The 21,753-nt window shown below is 45.6% G+C and overlaps 1 protein-coding gene across 4 annotated transcripts; it reads left to right on the plus strand.

Moving 5' to 3' along the window:
- Positions 1–7,545: 7,545 nt before the first annotated feature.
- On the plus strand, positions 7,546–21,197 carry DHRS7B (dehydrogenase/reductase 7B). Of its 4 annotated transcripts, none has more exons than XM_042798361.1 (7): positions 7,546–7,604; positions 13,536–13,711; positions 15,346–15,461; positions 16,164–16,374; positions 17,038–17,130; positions 18,600–18,752; positions 19,109–21,197. In XM_042798361.1, exons 1-7 carry the CDS (start codon positions 7,555–7,557, stop codon positions 19,312–19,314), a joined length of 1,005 nt encoding a protein of 334 aa, XP_042654295.1. In that variant the 5' UTR covers positions 7,546–7,554; the 3' UTR covers positions 19,315–21,197. The 4 variants fall into 4 exon arrangements, with proteins under 4 accessions (XP_042654295.1, XP_032844918.2, XP_032844919.2 ...); XM_032989027.2 differs by lacking the exon at positions 7,546–7,604 and adding an exon at positions 7,633–7,733; XM_032989028.2 differs by lacking the exon at positions 7,546–7,604 and adding an exon at positions 7,744–7,873.
- Positions 21,198–21,753: the final 556 nt, after the last annotated feature.

Consider the following 21,753-nt stretch of genomic DNA (forward strand, 5'->3'; position numbering starts at 1 on the left):
AGTAGGCTTTGCTGCTGAGAAAAAGGCATATGGAATGGCACCCAGATTTGACTTCTCAAGGTTCTCTCGGAGGTTGTTTCATTTTGTATCAAACAAAAGCTTAGGCTCTGCAGCAAATTTCTGCAGTCAGAGATTATTTTTGTCAAATCTAGTGACGATAGAGTATGTAGGTTTCTAGTTAACGCGATCTAAAATTTGAGATAGAAATGCACACTTCATAAAACCTTGCTACTAGCTCAGTCTTCCTAATAAAATAGACGGCGATGGCACCAAACCCCCAAGGGCTTATGCTTGCAAAATCCCCACCAAGTTAGCTGCATAGCTTGGCTTGCAATTTGGGAGTTTTACTCACAGCACGTATGCAGAATGCCGCTGAAGGTGGGACTCGAGGGGAGGGCTGCCAGCCCATACCGGGACTATTTATGATATTACTATTTCCAGCTTCTTCCTGTCCTTCAGCTGGAGATCATTACTGTTAAAGCAGAGGCTGCAAAATGGGTGGCGTATCTTCTCTGTGGCCACCACCGTTCAGTGCCTGGAATAGTAATGCAACCTGAAATAGTTGGCAGTTTAAATTAATACACTGGGCTGTGAATGGTGACGCACAGTCCCGCCTGCCACCTCGAGTACTGGGACAGAGACCTCCGACAGCGGGCTGGGGCAGTGACTGCGAAAATCAGTCTGCCTGGAACTGCTACAGTTCTTTGGGAGACACCGTTAGTTTTGCAACTACTGTGCTACTTTGGTTCAATATAGTATACACAATTCTCAGTACCTACTAAGCAGAGCTGCCATGTAGAGTCGTGAAAATAGGTGGTTATAACACCCTAGAGCAGGAATCCTGAATGTTGCCCTTTTTGAAAATTTTTACCGCTGGGCAGGGGTTGGGCAGGGAGGGACAAATACTCAGCTTCTGATAAACAATAGTTCATTTCACAAGACCATTGCCACCATTCGCACTAATTGACACTTTTTTATAGCAATCTCTGTTAAAAGACAAAAGATCTCAAATATCCTTTTGGAAGGAAAAAAACCCTGATTATGTTAACACCCAGTATATTAAAGGCATCATCCCAATATTGGGATACACTGAGAAGCCAGAATAATTAACCCCCCTTTGTTTAATAAACTTCCCCCAAAAATGCATTCAGTAAAATTCTGTTCCTCCATGCTCCCGTAAAGAATTTTTTTTTTTTTTTGTTAGTCCCTGGAGTGGTTGCTTAAGTCAGGTCTCACTGTAATTACATACCTCACAGCAGTGCGGGGAGACTTAATTAAGAGAGTCACTGTAGGTGTGTTGTCAGACTGACACAGCCTAGTCCTGCTGGAGGAGGCACTAGGATCCAGCTTCAGTAAGCATGTTAAGGAAGACAAAGTTTGCGGAGGGTTTTGAGATCCTCCTGTAAAAAGCAGCATGGACACACCCAGCAGCCTTTATTCAAAGCCCCTCAACTCCATCATCAGGGAGTCTGTGGTTTTAAAATTCTCTCTGTACTCACCAGGAGATGCTTTGCCACACTGCAAGATTTCATATTCTCCCCCCCTCCTCCCCTCAAAAAGTGTGACTCACCAGTTTCAAACGGTGACATTTCATTCCCAAACTATTCCGGGAGCAGCTGGCTCCACAACACATGGGGATGTGGGGAAAAGGGAGGAGGGAGGGAAGAGCCAGATTGCAAAGTGAAAACCACTCGTTCTCTCCCCCACACAGGTATGTTGCTTTTAAATTTCAGAACCATATAATTTGGAACGTGCTGGCAAATTTAACTGGAGGAAAACAAAAAAACAAGCACATTTCAGGAAAAAAAAAAAATCTGTACATGCCAGTGATGCAATTCCCTGTCAGCCAGGAGGGACTGGGAGAGTGGTTTGCTCTGCAGATCTAATAGATGTGAGGAAATGCACTGTCCCCACTTCTCACTCTTCTAACGAGTTTGGACCCTGCAGTTCTGGGCTGCTCCTTCAAACAGTTTCTCTGTGATGCAGACCCAGCATTTAGTCATCAGCAATATCTTACTAATGATGAACAAATGTATGTGCAATGGGAAGACAACAGGGGAATGACAAAGAAATGACTGTCGGCTCCCAGTCCCGAGAGGGGTTTTGTGTCACATTGCAGTTTAGCATCGCTGGTGTCCCTGCTGTGGGGACGTCACTGCCATAAGCAAAACATCCAGCACGTGAGGACAGGGCTGCTGCGGGCACTGGCCTTGTGGGTTGTCAGCACACACATGAAATTGCTGTCACTCGTGCAGTGCCAGAGGCAGAAGCATAATCTCTCCTGGCCTCAGACTATAAATCTGTGCATGGCTGATTGGCGTCATCGCTGCCATCCAGCCCCATTCATTAATGTTTGTAAAATTCCACGGGGAGGGAGCTGTAAGTGATGCAACCTCGCAGCCTCCCCGATGGGAGTGTCCGGACGCACGTCTGCAGCGTGCGAGGCAGCCTGGCACGACGGCGCAGGGCGCAGCAGGCTCCAGGTAGCCCTGCGAGCGCCGGAATGGGAACAAACCCGCAAACGTCTTCGCTGCAGGCGGGTGCCGGAGGGGTGAGAGCCTCAAGGCAGACTCCGAGGGGGCCCCACTGCAGGACAGTTATCGACTTGGGGTGCTAGACTGGGGTGCTGGGGGCAGGCAGCCCGATTTACCCCGCACCCGCTGTCATGGATGATGACAGCACACCGCCACACACCCCGCCCCGCTGTGCCTCATGCTGTACGAGCTCATAACCCATCCCCGTGCATGTCTGCACAGGAAACGTTTGATTACAATTTCATTCATCTCCTCTGCTGCCTTTATAAAAGGAAAGGCTGTTCTTGTGGCTTCCTCTACCCAGCAGCGGCTTGGGACCTTGCACTGGCAGATTCAAGCCTGTTCCCATTCTCTACCTTGCTGAAATCAGTGCTCGTTCAAGGAAGAGGAGGCTGGCTCGCTGCTTGATACCGGCATGCAGCAGCAATGACCTTGGCTAGGTAACCATCTCCTGAATACAAAGATGGATATAAAAGCAGCAATTCCCTTTTTAAGAAACAACCAATCTTCTGCTGAGGTAGGGAAAGGCAGTGGTTTGTTAAATAAATGCGTCTGTCAGAGCTGGATTTTTTTTTTTTCCCAGCTTCCCTAAATGCCCTTCACCAGCAGAGAGGGGGAGGGGACCTGCTCTTTGAAGCTTTTTCCTTATGGGAATAGAAAACACGGAAAGAATTCAATTCTCTGCCACAGCCCAGCAGCACTGATACACGCTTCAGAAACCAAAGCCCAGTATACAAGCAGGCTGGTGGGTGCGGGTGGCTTGGAGCCTGTTTTACCACCAGATTAGTCTTGCTCCATATCCAGCATCATTAAGTGTCCCCCGTAGTGTTAAAGCACAGAAAGAAGAAGGGAAGGAATGGAGACCAGGGAAGAAAAATTAGGAAATTCTGTGCAGAAAAGAACTGCTGTTAATCAAATCTTTGATCAAAAGCACCATCTAGTGAAGAAAAGAATCACTGCAGCTGGCATTGCTCTCGGGCAGCTGCATCAACGACAAATGGAATTTGACTTTTACCACAGGTTTGCCTACTAAAAAAAACAAATATCACCATATGCACAGCCCGCGCTGCATCTGAGTGAACAAGAACATGTCCAAAAATTGCAACCCTCCGTGTAAATATTTCTCTATTGGAAATGTGTTCTCCTCCTCCCATCATCTCCCACCAGAGAATCTCAGCCACCCTGAAACCAGCAGGGAATGAGGCACCACAGGAAGAGAATGATTTCCATGTTACAATTTGGAAGCTAAGGAAAAGAAAAGGTAAGTGACCGGTCCAAGGTCATGCAGGAAGCCAGAGGCAGATCCGGGAATAGAGATCAGCCACCCTGGACCCAGGGATGCCTGAACAATAGCACAGCCTCTCCCTCTGTTGTCACTTAACTCTTTCCTAACTCACCGAAAAGCAGAAGGGGAATAAGCCATACACTTCCCTGTATATGTGCCTGTTGCCTTACAGCTCTTGGGGGCCCAGCTCTCAGACCTTACCTGCTTTTACCACTCTAAACCAAAGAGAGAAGGCAGCAGGGAAAGACGGGGTTGGGTATCCTAAGATCAGCAAAGCTGCAGGTAGGAGATACTTTTATACTCCAGGCCTGAGCTGTCCTCTCAGCAATTAAACCAATGGAAATGGTACCTCAGCTTTGCCACATCTCTATTTCTGTATGTGACAAAATATCACCATCTCCCCTGAAGGTGCTCAACTGGGTTAAAATGGTTGTGGTATATGTTTGAGGATCTTTAGAAGCAGGAGGAGAGGATATTGCTCCCTCTTCCCCTGCTTTTGGGTTAGCTGCAAAGATCAGGGATTTGCAGCACGATAATACATCAGAAATGCAGTCTCACTAAGTCTACACTGTTTTCATACTGAGCTTGGAAATGCTGCAGTGCAGGGTCTGAAGAAGACGGTAATTATAAACAAGTAGAACCAAACCTCATAGAAACTAATTTAAAACAAACAAAAAAAAGACTCGGGTGGTGCAAACCCCTGTGAGTGCTGTGAACTGAACCTAGAGCAAAATCCTCCCAGAGGAAAGAGCTAAGAGACTAGTGACCAGGTGTCCAGCAAGAGGTCTCCAAAAGGAGTCTGATGTTCTTGAGTCAGAGCCCAGTTCCAAACCAGAACTGGTGCAAAAATCAAAACCATCTTCTTGGGTCCACTGCCTGGAAGGGGCACAAAGAACTGATCTGCACAGAGCTGCAGGGGCAAAGAATGGAAAAGCCCCAAGATGCCCTTTCTTCTCTGTTTTCCACCTTTGGTCTCCGTTTCCTCCCGTATCACCCTAGTCTGTTTTCATTCACTCCTATAAACCCAAACTATGCAAGCAGGGAAGAGAGGAGGAGGGTCTGTACTCTTGCATCAGAGGCTGAGACAAGAAAATCTTTAATCATGCCACAGCCCTTTGAACATTCACATTTTCCAGCCAAAGGCACTGTGAAATTGGGAGCTTTCAGTTCAAACTAGTTCAAGGATGTTTTCCCTAGGGAAGGTTTTTTTATCCTGTGGGGACTTCTGCACAGCTCTTTGCTCTTAGGGTAAGCAACCAAAGCTTTTCTTAAGAGAGAAGCTATATCTTATACTCCTTGAAAAACAGGTGACAAATAAGAGCCTGGAAGAACTAGAGCACAAAATTGTTGCCCTAGAGAATAGGGTTAAAAGGCTGTAGATCTGCATTCAGTGATGCTTTCAGCAAAGCAGATGTCACCAAACACAAGTGCAAATAGTTCCTTGAGTTTGGAGATTTCTTTTCTCCTCAGAAAAGAGCTCTTACACTTCAGGAGGGCAGCGACAGAACAGCAGGATGTTTGTCAAGGAAGTGTTAAAATGCTAAAAGGATTCCATCCCTTTGCAGTTCTGGCTTGACACAGTGAGAAAGAAAAGACTGAATGCTAATTAAAACAACAGGCATAGTTTTAGAGGACTATACCAACATTTACCAGTCAGGCCTGTATGGTCTCCAAAACATCCTCAATTCAGGATATACTCCCCTCTAACGTTTCTGTAAACAAAGGCATGTCAACATAAATAAGTCACCTAACCGCCACCCCGTGTGCAATGTGTGAATCAGCAGGTTTAAATCAATGGTGAATTTGTTACTAATTATACTAGGTTAAGCTAAGAAAATAGAAAATCCCAATCAAAGCAACAAAGTCAAGCCTTAGTTCGGTGAATTTCCTTCTCTAATTGCAAATCCAGTCTAACCCTTTGCTCTATGACTTGCCACTTGTACAATCACTGCAGAGCACTTGGTTTCAAGCTACTTTGCCAGTCTGGTGACAGACTATTCCCTGTTAAAATAAATAGGCTAGCAGATACCACGTAACTGACCACAGGAGCTTGGACAGAGCTCTTGGGCAACCGCTGTCCTGTAAGAAAGAGAGTGCATTAGGCTACAGCTGATCATGCGCCGCTTTGATGGGAAAGGTGGTCTGAAATGACTTTTTCCAGCTCTGATTTTCAGAAGACTGAACAGACTACAGCTTCCACTAAAGTAGCCATGACATAAATTATTTTCGTTTGGGTTTTGTTTTTCAGTAGCATTTGTGTAAATAAAATTATTGCTTCTATCCATTCATTTTGCATTGGTCCTGAAGCCAGAAAAGTGCATTACAATCAGACATTTCAGAATGTGATTTTTTAGGAAGATATCAAATGTTTTACTCCTTTTCTTGAAACACTGATCCCTTACTAATGGCAAACTTACTGAAATTAATTCACTGTGTGAGTGTATTTTCCTTATTAGAAGAGAGGAACAGAAAACACCGTTATCATAAAAACTTATGATAAAACTGTCTTTCAAAAAGCTGTCATAAAAAGCTATCCTTTATCTCGCTGCTGTTCACAGGGAAAGACATCTAGGATTAACTGCCTTTGTCTTTGGATAATGCTAAAGTATTTCTGACTGCCTCTGCAAATGTATCTATCTTCTGTTCACACACACCATAACAAGTAGGTGGAAAAGCTCCCTGTCCTGGGAGGAAGCCATGCACCCTTTCCTTCCTCAGGTCAAAAGCTCCTTCCACCACTGAGTCCATTTGGATTTTGGGATCAACCCGGGCCTCATGTTTCCAAAAGCCCCGTCAGATTTTTGCCACAGCCTGGCATTGCTCTGTGGCCCTTTGCCATTGCCATTACCTCAACGAGGAGATGTAAAGCTACAGAACTTTTAGCACATTCAGGCCCCGTTTAATCACAAACTGAAACGCTTCCATACCCCTGCTGCAGTCTGGGAGCATCACTGCAGAGAGCTCATTTCAGAGCAGAGAGATCAGACTTCCCCCGATCATGGCTTTGAAAGGGACTCTGCAGAAATGTCTCTTTTTCTCCTTCTACAGCTATTCACCCATTGTTCCTCACAGTCACGCATGGCACACAGTCCTGTCACATCCAGTTTCTCCATCTTCAGTTTTCATGTGGAGGTATCAGGGGAGAGAACAGAACATAGGTCAATGCAGCCTGCAACACACAGAGAAAATAACGACCATCGCAAACGGGGAGCCTTCCAAGCTCATCAGAGATCCTGTCTGGAGGTCACATTGCTAATTACAGAAGACTCCCCTAAAACAAGCCCCAGACACAGCCTACCCAGCTCAGCTGCTTAGGAACGGCCAAATTTCTGCACCTTGAATCTGATGGTAAAAATGAGCCAGAACTACAGGTGTTTGGTGAAGCCAAGTGCACCCACCTGCCCGTTCTGACCCCTCCTGCCATTTCTGCCCTTTCCCTCGGGCACTCCCAGCAAACCCCACTGAGCAGCTCATCCGGAGGCGGCCCGGGAGGAATGACGCGGGATAAGCATTACCCGTACGAGCGGCCGCCGTCCCACGCTCACGCTGAAAAAAAAAAAAAAACCCAAACCTCATCCTTTGCCCTGCGGGTGGGAAAGCGGGGGGCGCGGGAACCCCGTGCGGGGAGCGCCGTTCCCCAGCCGGACGGCACCTCCGGGCGGACCGGAGAAGGGCAAGGCAGCCACTTCCGGTTTGCGTCACAGGGGAGCTGCCTGGCATTGGGGCCTCAGGCGCATGCGCGGCGCGCCGCTTCCGGCGGTGGCCATGGTGACGGCGGCGGCCAGGTAGGGCCCGGCGGCGGCGGGAACCGGGCGGGTTGGGCCGGGCCCCGCGGGCTGCTGGCTACACAGCTCCTCTCCCTTCCACGCGCCAGCTTCCGCTTTCTCGCCGTGTTTTAGGCGGCTCTCGATGGGGTAAATACCTGAAAAACACCTGCGGCGGAGCGAGCGTTTCCGTTTTGCTAATCGTGGCCGCTTTGCTGGTGCCCCGAACACACCTGCAGGATTTTCGAGCTTGGAAATTAAGCTTGTAACTGAATAAAAGCGGCAGGGAGGTTTGTGACAAGATGTTTTCTCAAGTCCACTCTTTTTTGGGGGGCGCTAGAAACATATTTTCCCCCACTCCCAGTGCCACGGCGCGAGGTGGTTGTTTTAGTTACGTAAATACGTGAGCAGGGCGCCGTGGGAATGACGACTGAAATACAACCACTGTTTTTTTCTAGGCGTTGCTTCAAGTAACTCTTGTCAGATGGTAGCTGGTTCAAATCGCACTAGAAAAAGTTAATTCAGAATATTCCAGCTGGTACTGGAATATTCTGGAGGGTACCCACCCTCAGCAAACCTTGTTTATTGTTGCCAGTGCACAGCACTTCTGGGGCACTCTTGATAACACCAGTTGCCATCATTTCTTTTGAGAATTCCACTTGGGTTATTGTATTCCTTCTCCTGAACCCCTTCTCTGTTTTCTGTTTCAAATGGCTGTATTGTAATGAGGAGCTCTGTCCAGTATCCTGCACTCTTTTTTTTTTTTTTTAGGATTTTTACTGGTTTCTGATGACCTCAGTGTATTTTTTATGGTATTTTCTGCTTACAGAGTTTGGAACGAAAGCTGATTATGTAAGCATGTAAGTGCACTGGCATTTCAGTAATTGAGTTGTTTGAATTAATGTAATCATTGTTTTTTCTCATTGGGTTTTGAATGAATTTTTTGAAGTTTAACTTACCATTTATGGACATCTTGTGCATCAGAGAAATTGTCAGCAAATTTCCCATTGGCTTTTATTAAATCACTGATTTAACAGACAGTGATATATGACTTTTTTCTGGCTTAGCTGTCTGTAAGTTTTATTTCCATTTCTTTCTAAAGCAGTCGGGTCAGTAAAATTGTTTAGCTGATATAAAGCGCAAATAACGCTCGCATTCCTGCCTGTCAAACATGGCTTATAAGGGGTTTAGTAAATTTGGTCTGCTGGAGGGAATGCCCATTTCCCCATTAAATACCGAGGTTTGATGCAGAGTGGGATGAGAAACTCATCTGTCAGTTCAGTTGTGCTCCAAGTTCTCAAGAATCCTAAGGGAAAAAATTAAAAGTCTTGTTTTCTTTAAATTAGCATGATACCCATTTTAGAGTGTGCACTACAACATCGGTGTACATCCCCAAACTCATTACATTAATAGGTAATAAGCTGCCTTTTTTTTTTCTCCATCTAGAGTGTGGAAAGACTAGTATTAGTCTTTATGGATACTGTGGATTCAATACTAGAAGTTATTTGTTTAGTACTAGAACTAATCAGAAGGTCACAGTAAATTTTTTATCGCTTTGAATTCACACCTGTCTTCAATCTGGGGTCTAAATTACCCCCTGTTTCGAAGGTCACAGCCCGTATTCCTGAGGTTTGTTTTTAGAGGCAGTTCTTGGCTGTGCTAGCATTGGACAGAGCGCATTTGCTTGGACTGCTGCCATTTCCAAATTTAAGTCAGGTCTGTCCTGTTGAAAGACCAGAGGGAGACACCATCTCACAGTCACTGGCAAGTGAGTTCTTTTCAAAGGTAGGATATTGTGCTTTCTTCAGACTAAAGTTGGTAGCTAACGAAGCTTAGAACTGCTGTGCTTCTGGACAAGGGCTTCCTTAGAAAAAAATTATTTTTTTCCATCCTTTTATCCCCCCACCTTTTAAATGACACTTTTTGATTTCTGAAAATAGCCTCCCAGTTGCTGTCATTTGTCATGTAAAGGACAATGTGATTCTAGGTGGCTGAAGCTGAAGGAGAATAGGTGTTGTTTAGGGAAACTACCACGGGCTTAGTTTCTTTCAGCACTCGGTCTTGTCTTTGCTGCCTTTAGTGCACTCTTGACCTTATTAACTAAGACCCTTGTTCCTTCAGAAATCATTGTCCTGGCTTTTATGGGATAACACCCAGTTTTTGTTTTAAGGGGAAAGGTTTTTTTTTTAAGTGGGTATATGTGATTTATTTTGTGGCAAGCCTTTCAAAAAGTTCCCAATCACCTGTATTTGCTTACATTATTGGTGTTTTTATTTCTGCTCTCTAATAACCTGCATGTTCCAACCCTGCCATTCAGGATGGAGAACTGAGAATTACAGGACTTTATTTGAACCAATTATGAGCAGCGGCTTCTCTCCTGCCAATAGCCTGGTGTCATAAACATTATCTATTACGAATTAATAACAGGTTTTTTTGGTGTGAATACCAACATTTTAGAACAAAGGTGTTTATGGGGTCTCAGACCTTTAAGCAAGATGTCTGAGGATATCCAGTTCATCTCGAATTAGGCGTGGAAACCCTTGTGTTCCCCACCCTCTCCCATGTTTATAATGTGACATGGTGTTATTTGCCCTGGGACATCTTTAGGTATTTTCAAGCGTTACCTATCTTAAGTTGGGTTTTCTTCTTTTTGTCATCTTCTCTCAGCCTTTGCCTTGCACTTTTGTTGATGTGAATCAAGGGTTTTGTATTTACAATCTAGCTCATTCTTCAGATAGCAGCAGTTTTTTCCTCTGGCTTTTGCAGCAAATAACCCTAATATTGAACAGAATATGACTTTTCCTTCAGGTTGCAGTAATTCCTTCCTTTGGCCTTTCCACCAAATAACCCTGAAAACTGAACAGAATGTAACTTCTACCCTGTTGTGTCAGTAGCCTGGCACTGGGCTCTGTAAGATGGAAATTGTTGAACATACTGCAGTGTGGCTCTGTGATTTGAGCTGATTTCCATGTTCTCCTGTTCCACTGATACTTATTTTATCACTAATTTTTTAAAGCATGTTCAATATGACAAGCTGAAACAAGGACTCATGGGTTTGTGGTATAAGCTAGTCCATGAAATCAAAGAAAAAGTTGCTGCTGTAGGTCTGAAGTACTACAGGAACTCTGTCTTCTTTCCAAATTAATTTGGTTTGGCTAGGTTGTCCTCTTTCTCACGCTTGACTGAACTGAGATTTTCTTTGTTTTGGGGCTCTTTTGAAGGGGCCATTTGAGTACCTTCCTTGGAAGAAGTTACTGCAACTGTATGCCCTAATAAAATAGGATCTACATCTCTGATTGGCTTGTCCTTCTCTCTCTTGCTCCCCTCCCTCGTCCAGTCTTTCTCTTTCCTGTCCCATATTTCCCCTCCCCTTACATCAGAGGTGGTTACCTGTTAATTTGACCTCCAGCCTGGAAGCTGCAAAAGTGGCTTGCTGCAGCCTTAGGGCAGCGATTGGGTAATCTGCCCAGTTCCTGTATATAACATCGGTGGGCAGGGAAGAGAAAGAAAAACAGTAAAAGGCTAGGAGAGATTTTTCAAATGAAAAAGGATTAAAGGCAGACCTTCTTTGTCAGCCTTTCTACTTCTAGAAGGTAGATAAATAAGTGATACAATTAAGGAATAAGTTAAGCAGGCATAACTGGTTCATATTGATGAGCAATGGATGCTACCTCACCAAAACACAGGCAGCTTTTAGTTGGTAAGGTGGGGCTCTTTTCCACCAGCCCCTGTGGCAGAAAGTTCAGTCCTTGCAAATTCAACCTTTATTTTTGCCAAAGAAGGGGAAAGGACCGTGCTGTAATCAAACAAGGGACTCCCTCCCATCTCCTAGTGTGGTTTAGTTAGAAAATGTTTCAGAAAAGCCTCCTCTTCCCGGTTACCTTTTCATCTGCTTTACAGTCATCTGCATTTTAGTGAAATCAGAAGCAAAGCTGGTCAGGACCAGATTTTTAAAATGCCTTACCTTCAAGACGGGCTCCTAAAGGAAGTGCCACTCCACCTGTCAGCTCCCACTTTGGAAATAAAAAAAGGTCCTAAATGGGAGCTGAAGATTTTTGATTCCAAAATAACCTGTAAGCAACGCTGCTCAGTGTCAGCACAGCACCTGCTATCCCTGCCCACATCTCGTCTCCTGAATCTCATTCTTGTGTCTAAACAGCTCTTTCCCAGGAATTATTTTAGGAGCGATACACACTCTTACGTTAAATCAACTCTACCAGTCCTCTGCTGTGAATCAGTACAAAAGGCACGCTCTGTGTGTGCTCAGCACAGAGAGGTGGAGGAATGAGACTGAGAAGCTGGGTGCTGTGCTCACACATTGCTTTGCAATGCATTAAGTTTAATTTTCCTTTTGGGTTTCTGATTTCCCACCCTGGGCATACTCCCTGTGCCCGGGGGAGCTTGTGGCCTGGCATTAGGCACAGTGTATGACCCAATGAAGTACTTTGTAGATACACGAGTTAGCTCAGGAGTGGGAAGCTCCACAGTACCTTGAGAAGAGCTGTATACTAACTTGATGGGTTTATTTTTAGACCTTGTCACTATTTAGAGCTAGCTCAGCTGTCTGTACGTGGTATTTTATTGTGTTCTAGCAATACCTCCAGAACTACTTGTTTTATGCAGTTCACTACTGGTTCAGCAAGTCTGTTCACTGACCAGCTACTTCAGGAATTCTGTCCATGCCCCCAGTGGAAATCTGCTAGACCCTGATATGTTCCACAGCATGTAGAGCCTCTGTCATCCCTTCAGCTCCATACAAGCTCAGTTTACTTAACGACACTGAATTCTGGCTCAGCATTACTAGTTACCTCTTGCTTTATGTCACTCGTGCTGTCTTTTTTTTTTGAAGTAGTCTGAGTTGTGTGCCCAGACCTTTCCAATATCTTCCTGGTAAAGGCCTATCTTGCAGGTCAAACTGAAAGAGTTCAAACTCTTTCTGCACAACAGGGAAGATATACTGCTCCTTGGTTTTGACTTTGTGTGTGACCCAAAAGTTGTATAGATTACAGGAAGGGGTTGTAACAGACTTTACTGTCATAAGAGCTTGGGCGTATATACAGTGGGAAAATTAGTGATCTCTTTTACAGAAGTATCACTTACACTTTGGCCATGTAGTAAGCTGTAACATAAACTACTCCCTTGAAGGCAGTGGCTTAGCAAGGAGATTAGGGCTATGTATTGCTATCAGAATCCAATTCCAGGATGAGCCAGGTCTCATAGGTACCGTTAGCTTGGGTTTCATTCACAGGTTTAATTTGAGTACATTAGAACACAGATTGATGCTGTTAAACTGCACAATTAACATTGGCATAAAAATAAGCTTTATCTTAATATATTGGACATGTGGTTCATCAAAATCAGATAACTTGTCTCTACTAAGAGGTGGTGAAAGACAGTGGAGATGAAAGCGCAGATTTCAGTGCGTTAAGCAAATAACATGCTCAGAGAGACAACTTACTCTGAGCCTCCAGAAGATAGACTGGCTTATATCCATCTGGGATAATACACAGTAACTGCTCTCTGTCGTGTAGATACTGTGGTACTGGCTGTTCTAGAGAAATCTAAGAGGTTTTATTACAATCAGAAGAATGCAGAGACATATCCCAGCCCTGAGGAGCTTTCATTCTAAATATACTTTGTACAATCTAGAGCAAAATGTGGGAACAGGGTCTCTGAACCCAAGTTTGTTACATGACAGCTGACAAGATCCAACACCAAGTGCCCTGCTGGGATGTTCAGATTAGCATTTAAATGCTTAAAATTGCGTATGGATGTGAACTTTTGAAAGCCTAAATGAAGGAAGGAGGAAGTCTGTTGAAGATACCTCTGCATGGGATTTGGTTAATTGGTGGTCTAGGGCAGGGGGAAGAGAACAGATTTCCCTAGTTGTCAAGCCTCAGCTAATTTTCTTGATGATGAAGTGGTCTGTTTCCTTTCATCTTGTGGCTCTAGGAAGACCGTTCAGAAAGGAAAACTCATGGATCTCATGAGCACAGTCATCATCCCGCTGCTTTGTGGCAGCTTGGGGATCTTCGCCCTTTTTCGGCTACTGCAGTGGATGCGGATGCGAGCTTACCTCCAGGAAGCAGTGGTTGTGATCACAGGGGCTACCTCTGGCCTGGGAAAAGGTAGGTACCGAAAGAAGAGCACCAAAGGCAGGACAAGCAGAGGTTTGTGGAAGGGGCACCTATTGGAATAAAGCAGTAATGAGCAGAAAGTTCTTATTGCTCTGAATTTTGAGACATAGCTTGCACAGCCATATCAGTTGTAATTATAGCCAGTGCAAATTTTGATGCAAGAAAATCTCAAAATTTGTTAAGAAAAATTTTAATAATTCGGTACAAACTGGAGCTCATCGTAGCAAGGAACAAGTTATGCCATTCTTGTGCTGTCAGGGGTCTTTTTTCTCTAAATCCTCAAAAAGTCAGGAAGTCAAACTGTTTCTCTAAATCTTCCCAGAACTGGTGAAGCTTCCCAGAACTGGTGTTCTGCGTTCATGTTTGTTGTATTTCCAGACATCCTGCCATAATTTCCACTCCTTCTCCCTGCCCCTCACCCTCAAGTTAAGGTACCTTTTCTCTTACGGTACAAATCCATCCATTCTAAATTCAAAACTCTTGGCAATATTAACACCAGTGAGTATTTTTTCTTTCCAAATAAAACGTATTCTTTGAGAGGATATGTTGTCTAATTTTGCTTTCTATAATTGCTTTAAAAGCTTCTTGAAGAAAAGACAAGGTGTTCTCTGCTATCAAGGCCTTTCATTAGTATGAGTACGTTTATAGAACAAATAAAGCTTAAATTGGTGCTGTCTTTGCACGCGAGTTTGTCCTTAAGGATAGGGGTGTTCAGTAACGGAATGGCCAAAGGAGATGAAATTGTCCTCTCTGCCTGTCAGAACCAAAATTCTGGGAGTGGTAAAAGAACTTGTATTTTGCATCAGGAAGAGATAGAACTAGTGTCTCAGGAGGGACCTTCCAGCTGGGATAGGCTGGGCAGATGAAGTGCTGTGTGGTGTTGGGTTACAGATTTCCACCATTGCTCAGGGAAGTTTCCCCCCTTATGGACTCATTGCCAAGATCTTACACGATTCCCCCTCCTGGTTATTAATGTACTAGACCACTCATAATTACTGTGTGTTCTTAAACACCCTTCATTGCCATCCCCTGTCATCTCTTGCACAAATGAGGGGTCTGTCTCACTGGATCACAGAAGGGGAGAGTAGAAGAACATGTGTTTGACTCAGCAGCTGGTAGCACTGGAAGGACAATAGCACAGCATTTCCCCTTCAGCCTTTTCCTGATGAAGAGGATCACCGTGATGAAGCCATTATCTCCAGAGGTTTCCAAACCCCTTGGAGGTGTTCACTAAAACTGAAACTCCTAAGACCAGGCCCCATTGCATTAGATGACATACACAAGGTAACTATAGTCCCTTTTAAGAAGAGCATCTAGACAAAAATGAAGAGGCACAGGCAAATCTGACCAACTGATGGGGGAGGATGAGTAAACAGCACAACTGTATAACCAGCACGGTGACCGTGAACACATCAGCCACCTCCCTGCAGTCACGTGTCTGTCAGTCACAGGAAAACAGCACCTTGCTGGGACTTCACTGTAACTCACACGGTCGCTGAGGAGTCATAAAGCCACCTCAGACCCTTGCCAGCTAAAAGAAGTTTTAGCCTAGCACCAGGTATGATGTGGATCTGCTCTTTGTCATTCAAATGTCTACTTCTCTGTCTTCCTTGCTTCCTCCAAAGAATGTGCAAAAGCCTTCCACGCAGCTGGCTCCAAGCTGGTGCTCTGTGGCAGAGACAGCAAGAAGCTCCAAGACCTGGTGCAGCAGCTTTCTACTGTGACCAATCACCAAAAGAACGTAAGTGTGGGAGAAGGAGAGGCTTCTTGTCTGGCTGCGATTTCTGTTCATGTTATTACAGAACTTCCAGAATTGCTTGTGGGTCGTTCTGTTGAGCAATAGAAAAAATGCAACTCTGTGGTTAGGGATAGATATTGCTATAGGAGTACATTGCACTGACGTGTCATATCTTGTAAAAATCCTACAAAAATAAGCCATCTGAAAGTCTCCTTGCCTTGTAATAGAAGTGAAAGCATGCAAGTGCAGAGTGCCCAGACCCCTGGCATCTGTGTGTCATATACTGAATCTGGAAAAATGGCTTTCCTTCTGTTAGCTTTTATTTTTTATGTCTAGTTCTGCTGACAGTGGCTAAGACAGGTCTTGGTGGCTTCTGTAGAAGGCACAAGGGTTAAATTTTTGACTTTTTTGGATGCATTTTCTTTAATAAGACAATAGGAAACTTTAGTACTTGAGGAGAATCTCACTTGCCCCTTTCCTAGGCTCTGGTATAAGGTACAGGCTACAGGAGCAGAGAAAGACCAGAGTACAACCTGCTTCTGTCAGGTATTCCTGCCAAATGGAACAGCTGCACTGCAATGGCACGAGGTTTCAATGGCCCTGCTTCAGGGTTTCCAGAGCTGGGAAATCCCATCCTAAGTGTGAAAATACAGCACATTCAGCACAGCCTGAGCTGGTATTTTGCTAACTTTTGTTTATTCACAGACACACAAACCTCACACCGTGGTATTTGACCTCTCAGACACTAAAACTGTCCTAAATGCTGCTGAAGAGATCCTGAAGTACTTGGGTCACGTGGACATACTGATCAACAATGCAGGCATCAGCTTCCGAGGCACGATCGTGGACACAGGACTGGATGTGGATAAGAAAGTGATGGAAACAAATTATTTTGGTCCTATAGCCCTCACCAAAGGTACCCATGATCTGGATTACAGGGGGACAATGGATTTGACTGATACCTTCTGCAGGCCAACACAACTAAGCACAGCTTAACTTCTGTTTGTAGTTGTATTTGGTACAGTACTGTATAAGAGGGGAGGAAAGCTTTGGTTTAGGGGCAGGTCTAAAGGAGATGCTTGGGCATGACTGCACAGGAAGTACCCAATTAGAGATACCATCTTGTTTAAAACACCTCCAGACTCTAGCCTGGCAGGAACTCATGAAGAGAAATATGATTAGCCTGTCTGTGCTGATAAATCACTAGAGAACGCAGTACGAGTTCTAGGTGAAGCTGTAGCTTTCCTAGGAAGCTTCTTTGCTTACCCAGAAAGTTCTGCCTGGAGGCTGTCAGCTGCAGGAAATGGAAAGATGTTCTGGTGGCAGAAAAGAACAAGTCCTGGGGGAGACGAGAGCAACTGTACCAGCCTTTGTTCCGCCTCGCTGGCGCAAAGAGTCTCCTCAGAGGTGAATGTCCCAGCCAGACTGCAGCGTCAGTCAGAGGCAGCCTAAGCACTATCCCTTGCCCAACCCCTGCACTGAACAAGGATCTTGAAATTCACTTAAGCACCTTTGAATGCTTTGACAGCAGTAATGGCAGGACTTTCATTCTGAATGGGTCTTTTCTGTCTTTTGCTAGCGCTTCTCCCCTCCATGATCAAGAGGAGACAAGGCCACATTGTGGCCATCAGCAGTGTTCAAGGCAAAATAAGCATTCCTTTCAGATCCGCATGTAAGTACCTCCACAGAAGATGGGGAAGACATATTTGGGGCAGCAGACTGAATGAATACTTGGCTACTGCTTCCACATTTAGCTCTCTGTAGAGCTGGCTGCATGCAGGGAAGGCAGAGCTGTGCATCATTTAGTGTGGTCAGAAATCACTGACAGCTGCTGAGGAAGGCACTCTCAAATACAAAAATATTAGCCCTGTCCTAGAGTTGTTAAGCAGTGGGGGAGGAGAATATGTTTTCAGTGTTTGGAAACAGTTTGATATTCCTGTCTCAACACCTGAGAGTCCCTATAAACTTTCTGATTAATTCCATAATATTATTGCATTTTATCTGTGCTGTTTGCCTGCTTAATTTCCTATAAGAAAGTAGGAACTTTTTGTTTTAATAAGCTATGAAGTGCCGTAGTACAACCAATGCCAAAATAAAAGCCTGAACAGTTATCTTGATCCAGCAAACTCTTCATGCTGAATCAGTTTTGACAAGAAATAATATTGGTGAGATTACTGGAAAAAACCTTATAAAAAGGGGAGGAGCTAATAGGAGAGCATTTGGCGTACAAGCATCTGTAAATCACGGAAAATAAACGTTAAAAATGGAAAAGTACAGTGGTGATGGCATATATAGTGGTAGGGCACGATGCTGAGTGAAGGAGAGCCTGGAAGGTTCGGGCCATCTGGTCTTGCAGCTGATGTGGGTACGACCGCACCAAGCAGCGCGTCCTGAGGATATTGCAGAGCGCTTGCGCAGTGCCCGGAGCCGCACGGGCCTGCCAGGGTGGAGCTCAGCTCCTGCCTAGGTCCTCGGGCAGGGACGCAGCCCGCGCTGAGCTCCGTGCTGCTGGTGTCAACCCTGCAGCCGTGTTGAGGTGATGGCAGTCACGGTAGCAGCGACCAAGCCCACACGGAAAGGGAGCGAGCAAGAGGAGCCGCTGCGCTATTTAACAGGGGGGAATCCTGCCCTAGGCCACACTTCTCTACTCCTGTGATCGGGTTTTGACTTGTGTGCAGCCCAGCACTGAACCTGCTCTGCAAGCCCGTGGTGCTCAGTGCACGTAGGGCAGCAGGGCGCTCGGCAGCGGCTGTCAGCTCTGCCCTCCCGTGCTGGCAGCGCGGTCCCCCAGCCCCTTATCAAATGCTTCCCAAGCCAGGCTTCACGGCTCCTTTATTGCGAGTGGGAGGCAGCCTGGGTTCACTCTGTAGTGCTTTGGCATGGCTGTGATATTAAGCTCAGGATCCTAGCCAGTTTTCAACTTGAGTATTTACATTTTGCCTTCCTAAATTGCCTCTCACTCCCACTACCTGTTGCTGCCATTCACCAAAAAAAAAAAACAAAAAAAACCCAAACCTAGAAGTTGGAAAACAGCTGCTGGGTTCTTGCAGAGAAGTGGCTGCATTGCAGTGAAAAACCCATGCGGGGTCCTTCAGCCCTGCTCCTTTTCCTCAGTACACAGTCCTTTTCCTGTTTTTTCAGATGCTGCCTCTAAGCATGCTACCCAGGCCTTCTTTGATTGTCTACGAGCAGAGGTGGAACAGTACGACATTGATGTGACAGTTGTGAGCCCCGGGTACATTCAGACAAACCTCTCCCTCAATGCTGTAACAGCAGATGGATCTCGCTATGGAGGTGAGATACAATTTTGTGCCCTCTATCTAAAGCATCTCCATCTCACCGAGTTGCTCCAAAGTGTGCTCGCAACACGTGGCCTCTAGTGGGGACACGGGTTAGCCCCCAAATATCTCAAGACAACTTTGGATGCAGAGTACGAACAGTAACCCCCAAAATTCAGCCCTCCTAAAGATTAACTGCTGACTTGTAGCCTAACCGTGAATTATACCTGCCTGTGTTCCCACACACAACTGGTGTAAAAATCAAACCCAGACAAGCAGCCATGTACAGTTAGAACAGAGCATTCTTAGGAAGGGTACTTACGTGTGGGCTTACCTGCTGGCGTTGGTGCTGACTCAGCTTTCCTTTGGCAGTTATGGACAAGAACACCGCTGAAGGACAGACAGCCGCGGAGGTCGCTCGGGTGGTTCTCAATGCAGTGGGACAGAAGAAGAAGGAAGTACTTGTAGCTGGCCTGACACCCTCGCTGGCCATCTACCTGCGAAACCTCTTCCCCAGGTTCTTCTTCACCTTAATGGCAGCTAGAGCAAAAAAGGAGAGAAAAGCAAAGGACTCTTAGAGCTCAGCTCCTTAGAGCAGGAACTGTGGGGAGAGGCTAACCCCCTGCAGTTTGGCTGCGACACGGGTGGAGGTGCTTCTGCAGGAAAAACCTTTCTCAAAACGCTGCCATTTACCAATGCACGGAGGTGGCTTCCCCCACGTGAGGGCAGGGCAACTTGCTGGAAGATGGCACCTAAACCTCACCTGGAGAAGGGCGCTTGGACAAAGGGGGAGAAGCTGAGGCCTCAAGGGAGGGGAACTCAAGGGAACCCGCTTGGCAGAAGGGGAGGCCCATGGGCTGAAAGACACCACCTCACCTGACTCCAGGCATGCTCAGCTCTGCTGGCCTGCTACAAATAAAACCCACTTTTTTGCCTTCACATAAGCAGATCTTAGTTTTCCCCACCCCGCAGCCCCTGTGAAATAGTCCTCAGCTGGGAGCTCTCGTGATCAGCATCTCCTTCCCACTCCTTCCAATCTGATCTAGAATACGTTGCTTGAAGTGGGAAACTTCACAGAGCCTCTGCTTGTCAACGTGCCAAACCATCCGTTATGTAAAGCTAAAGCCAAGTCCAGTGCCACTTTTAAAGAAGTAACTGATGTAAAATTTAAGTTTTATTGGGCCATTTATTTTGTCTGTCTGAATCATGCCTTTCTGATGTACAGGGACACACTGCACTACCTGACAGTACAGTATTAACCCCTGCACAAATTAATGCAGGGGAAGCACCAAACAGATAGAAAATATCACAGCAAGGTATGCTGCTCGTGTAAGTACTGTGCAGCTGTAGCTCCTGCAGGCCCAGAGCCCAGAGTCAGTGCGATTCTGCAGGTGCCAGGCACGCCGTCTCCTGGCAAGCAGAGGAGAATCTGTGTGCATGGGATGGACAGTATAGGAGAGAAACCCCTAGTTCACATCTGTTTTAAAGCAATCGTGGGTGCTAATTAGGATCACATTTGGTGGGGGAATGATACATGCCTGTTCACATAGCACAGAGTTCAGGGAGTCTGACAGCCTGAGGGAGTGCTGCATTGCATTCCTCGCCCCTTCTCATGTGAGGGATACCAGCACCACAAGGTAAAAGGAGGGGTTGCACAGAGATAGTTCAGCAAGGACAGAAATAATATTTTTTAACATATAATTGAAATAAAGCCTACTAACAGGAATCAAGGTACAGACCCTCTTGCCACCTCCATGCACTTACCAGCATTTTCCACTGCCTTGTCTGTCCTGCCTGTGAGCACAGAGCTGATGACAAATAAATTACATCGCTATGAAACTAATCCTTTGTTCTACTCAGCTCCTCACAGCAGGTAACATTAGAGGAAGGGAAAGCAGGAGAGTTTTGTTTTTCTTTTCTTACATTTTTGCAGGGTGCTATTGTACCAGTAGTAGTTGCAGAACAACATACTTCATGCCAGCCCGCTTCCCATCATCTAGCTTACAGTAGATAAAGTGTGAATCCACACAGAGGATTAGTCACATTAAACGCCGATACAGGTGTGCAGGCTCAGCAGGCCCTTCTTCAAAAAGCCTTTTCTCGACCACTACAGATTTATAAATGATCACAGAGAATCCATCACAGAGAATCCATCCCAGATGATGCCCAGGACATGTTTAACAATCACAATGCTGCTGCTCAGTTAGGACACCCTCTACTATTTTCACTGTAGCTGAGGTTGCAGATTTGTTACATAAAGGCCTGGGGTTGAAATTACAAGTTGAAGCTTTCGGGTGTACATATCTCTTTTCCTGTTAAGACAGGAAACCAAGGCATTATCTTCTCTCTCTCTCCACAGGGGGAATTTCTGTAAGCATTAGTTGCGCTTTTCCTTTCTCGTTTTGCGTGTTCAGGTCCTCCATTTCTTGGCAAAATACAGCATTCCTGCCAGTCTTGTCCAGCTGCTTGGTCTTCTGGTGTTTCAAGTCATGGCTACCCAGGTAGGACCGAGGGGCCGCTTTGCATTTCTATTGCATCCAGGGTGCTGAGGGGTGCAACACATCAGGCCTGAGGGGAAAAAAAAAAAAAAAAAAGAAAAAAAATGACATGTGGGGAGTTACTGTAGTTACTGTTTGAACTCCAGCTCCAGGTCAGAGGTTACTGAGAGTGTGCACACTCCCCCTTGGAAAGTCAATTCCCTCTTTGTGACGAGAGGAACGCAGCACGCGCTGTTTCAGAGCATGTCTGTAACGGTCAGGATGGGCAGCAAAGGGAGACGTGTCCCCAGCCACTGTAACCCACAGCTACTGGCACTAACAGCCAGGATGTCACCAAGCATTTTAGCTAGATTATCACTAGTATTTATCAGAAAACAAGCCCCTTTACCCCCCATCTATGATCTATGTTCTCTCCACCTCAGAATGAAGGGTGCATTTTTAAAACAGACTTACCTTATTGTGACAGCTCAGCTGACTTTCCACCTTTCTTCCTGCAATAAGAGACCCCAGGAAGCTTGC

Source organism: Tyto alba, unplaced genomic scaffold, assembly GCF_018691265.1.
Source record: "Tyto alba isolate M040663 unplaced genomic scaffold, T.alba_DEE_v4.0 Super-Scaffold_28, whole genome shotgun sequence".
Taxonomy (NCBI): Eukaryota; Metazoa; Chordata; class Aves; order Strigiformes; family Tytonidae; genus Tyto; species Tyto alba.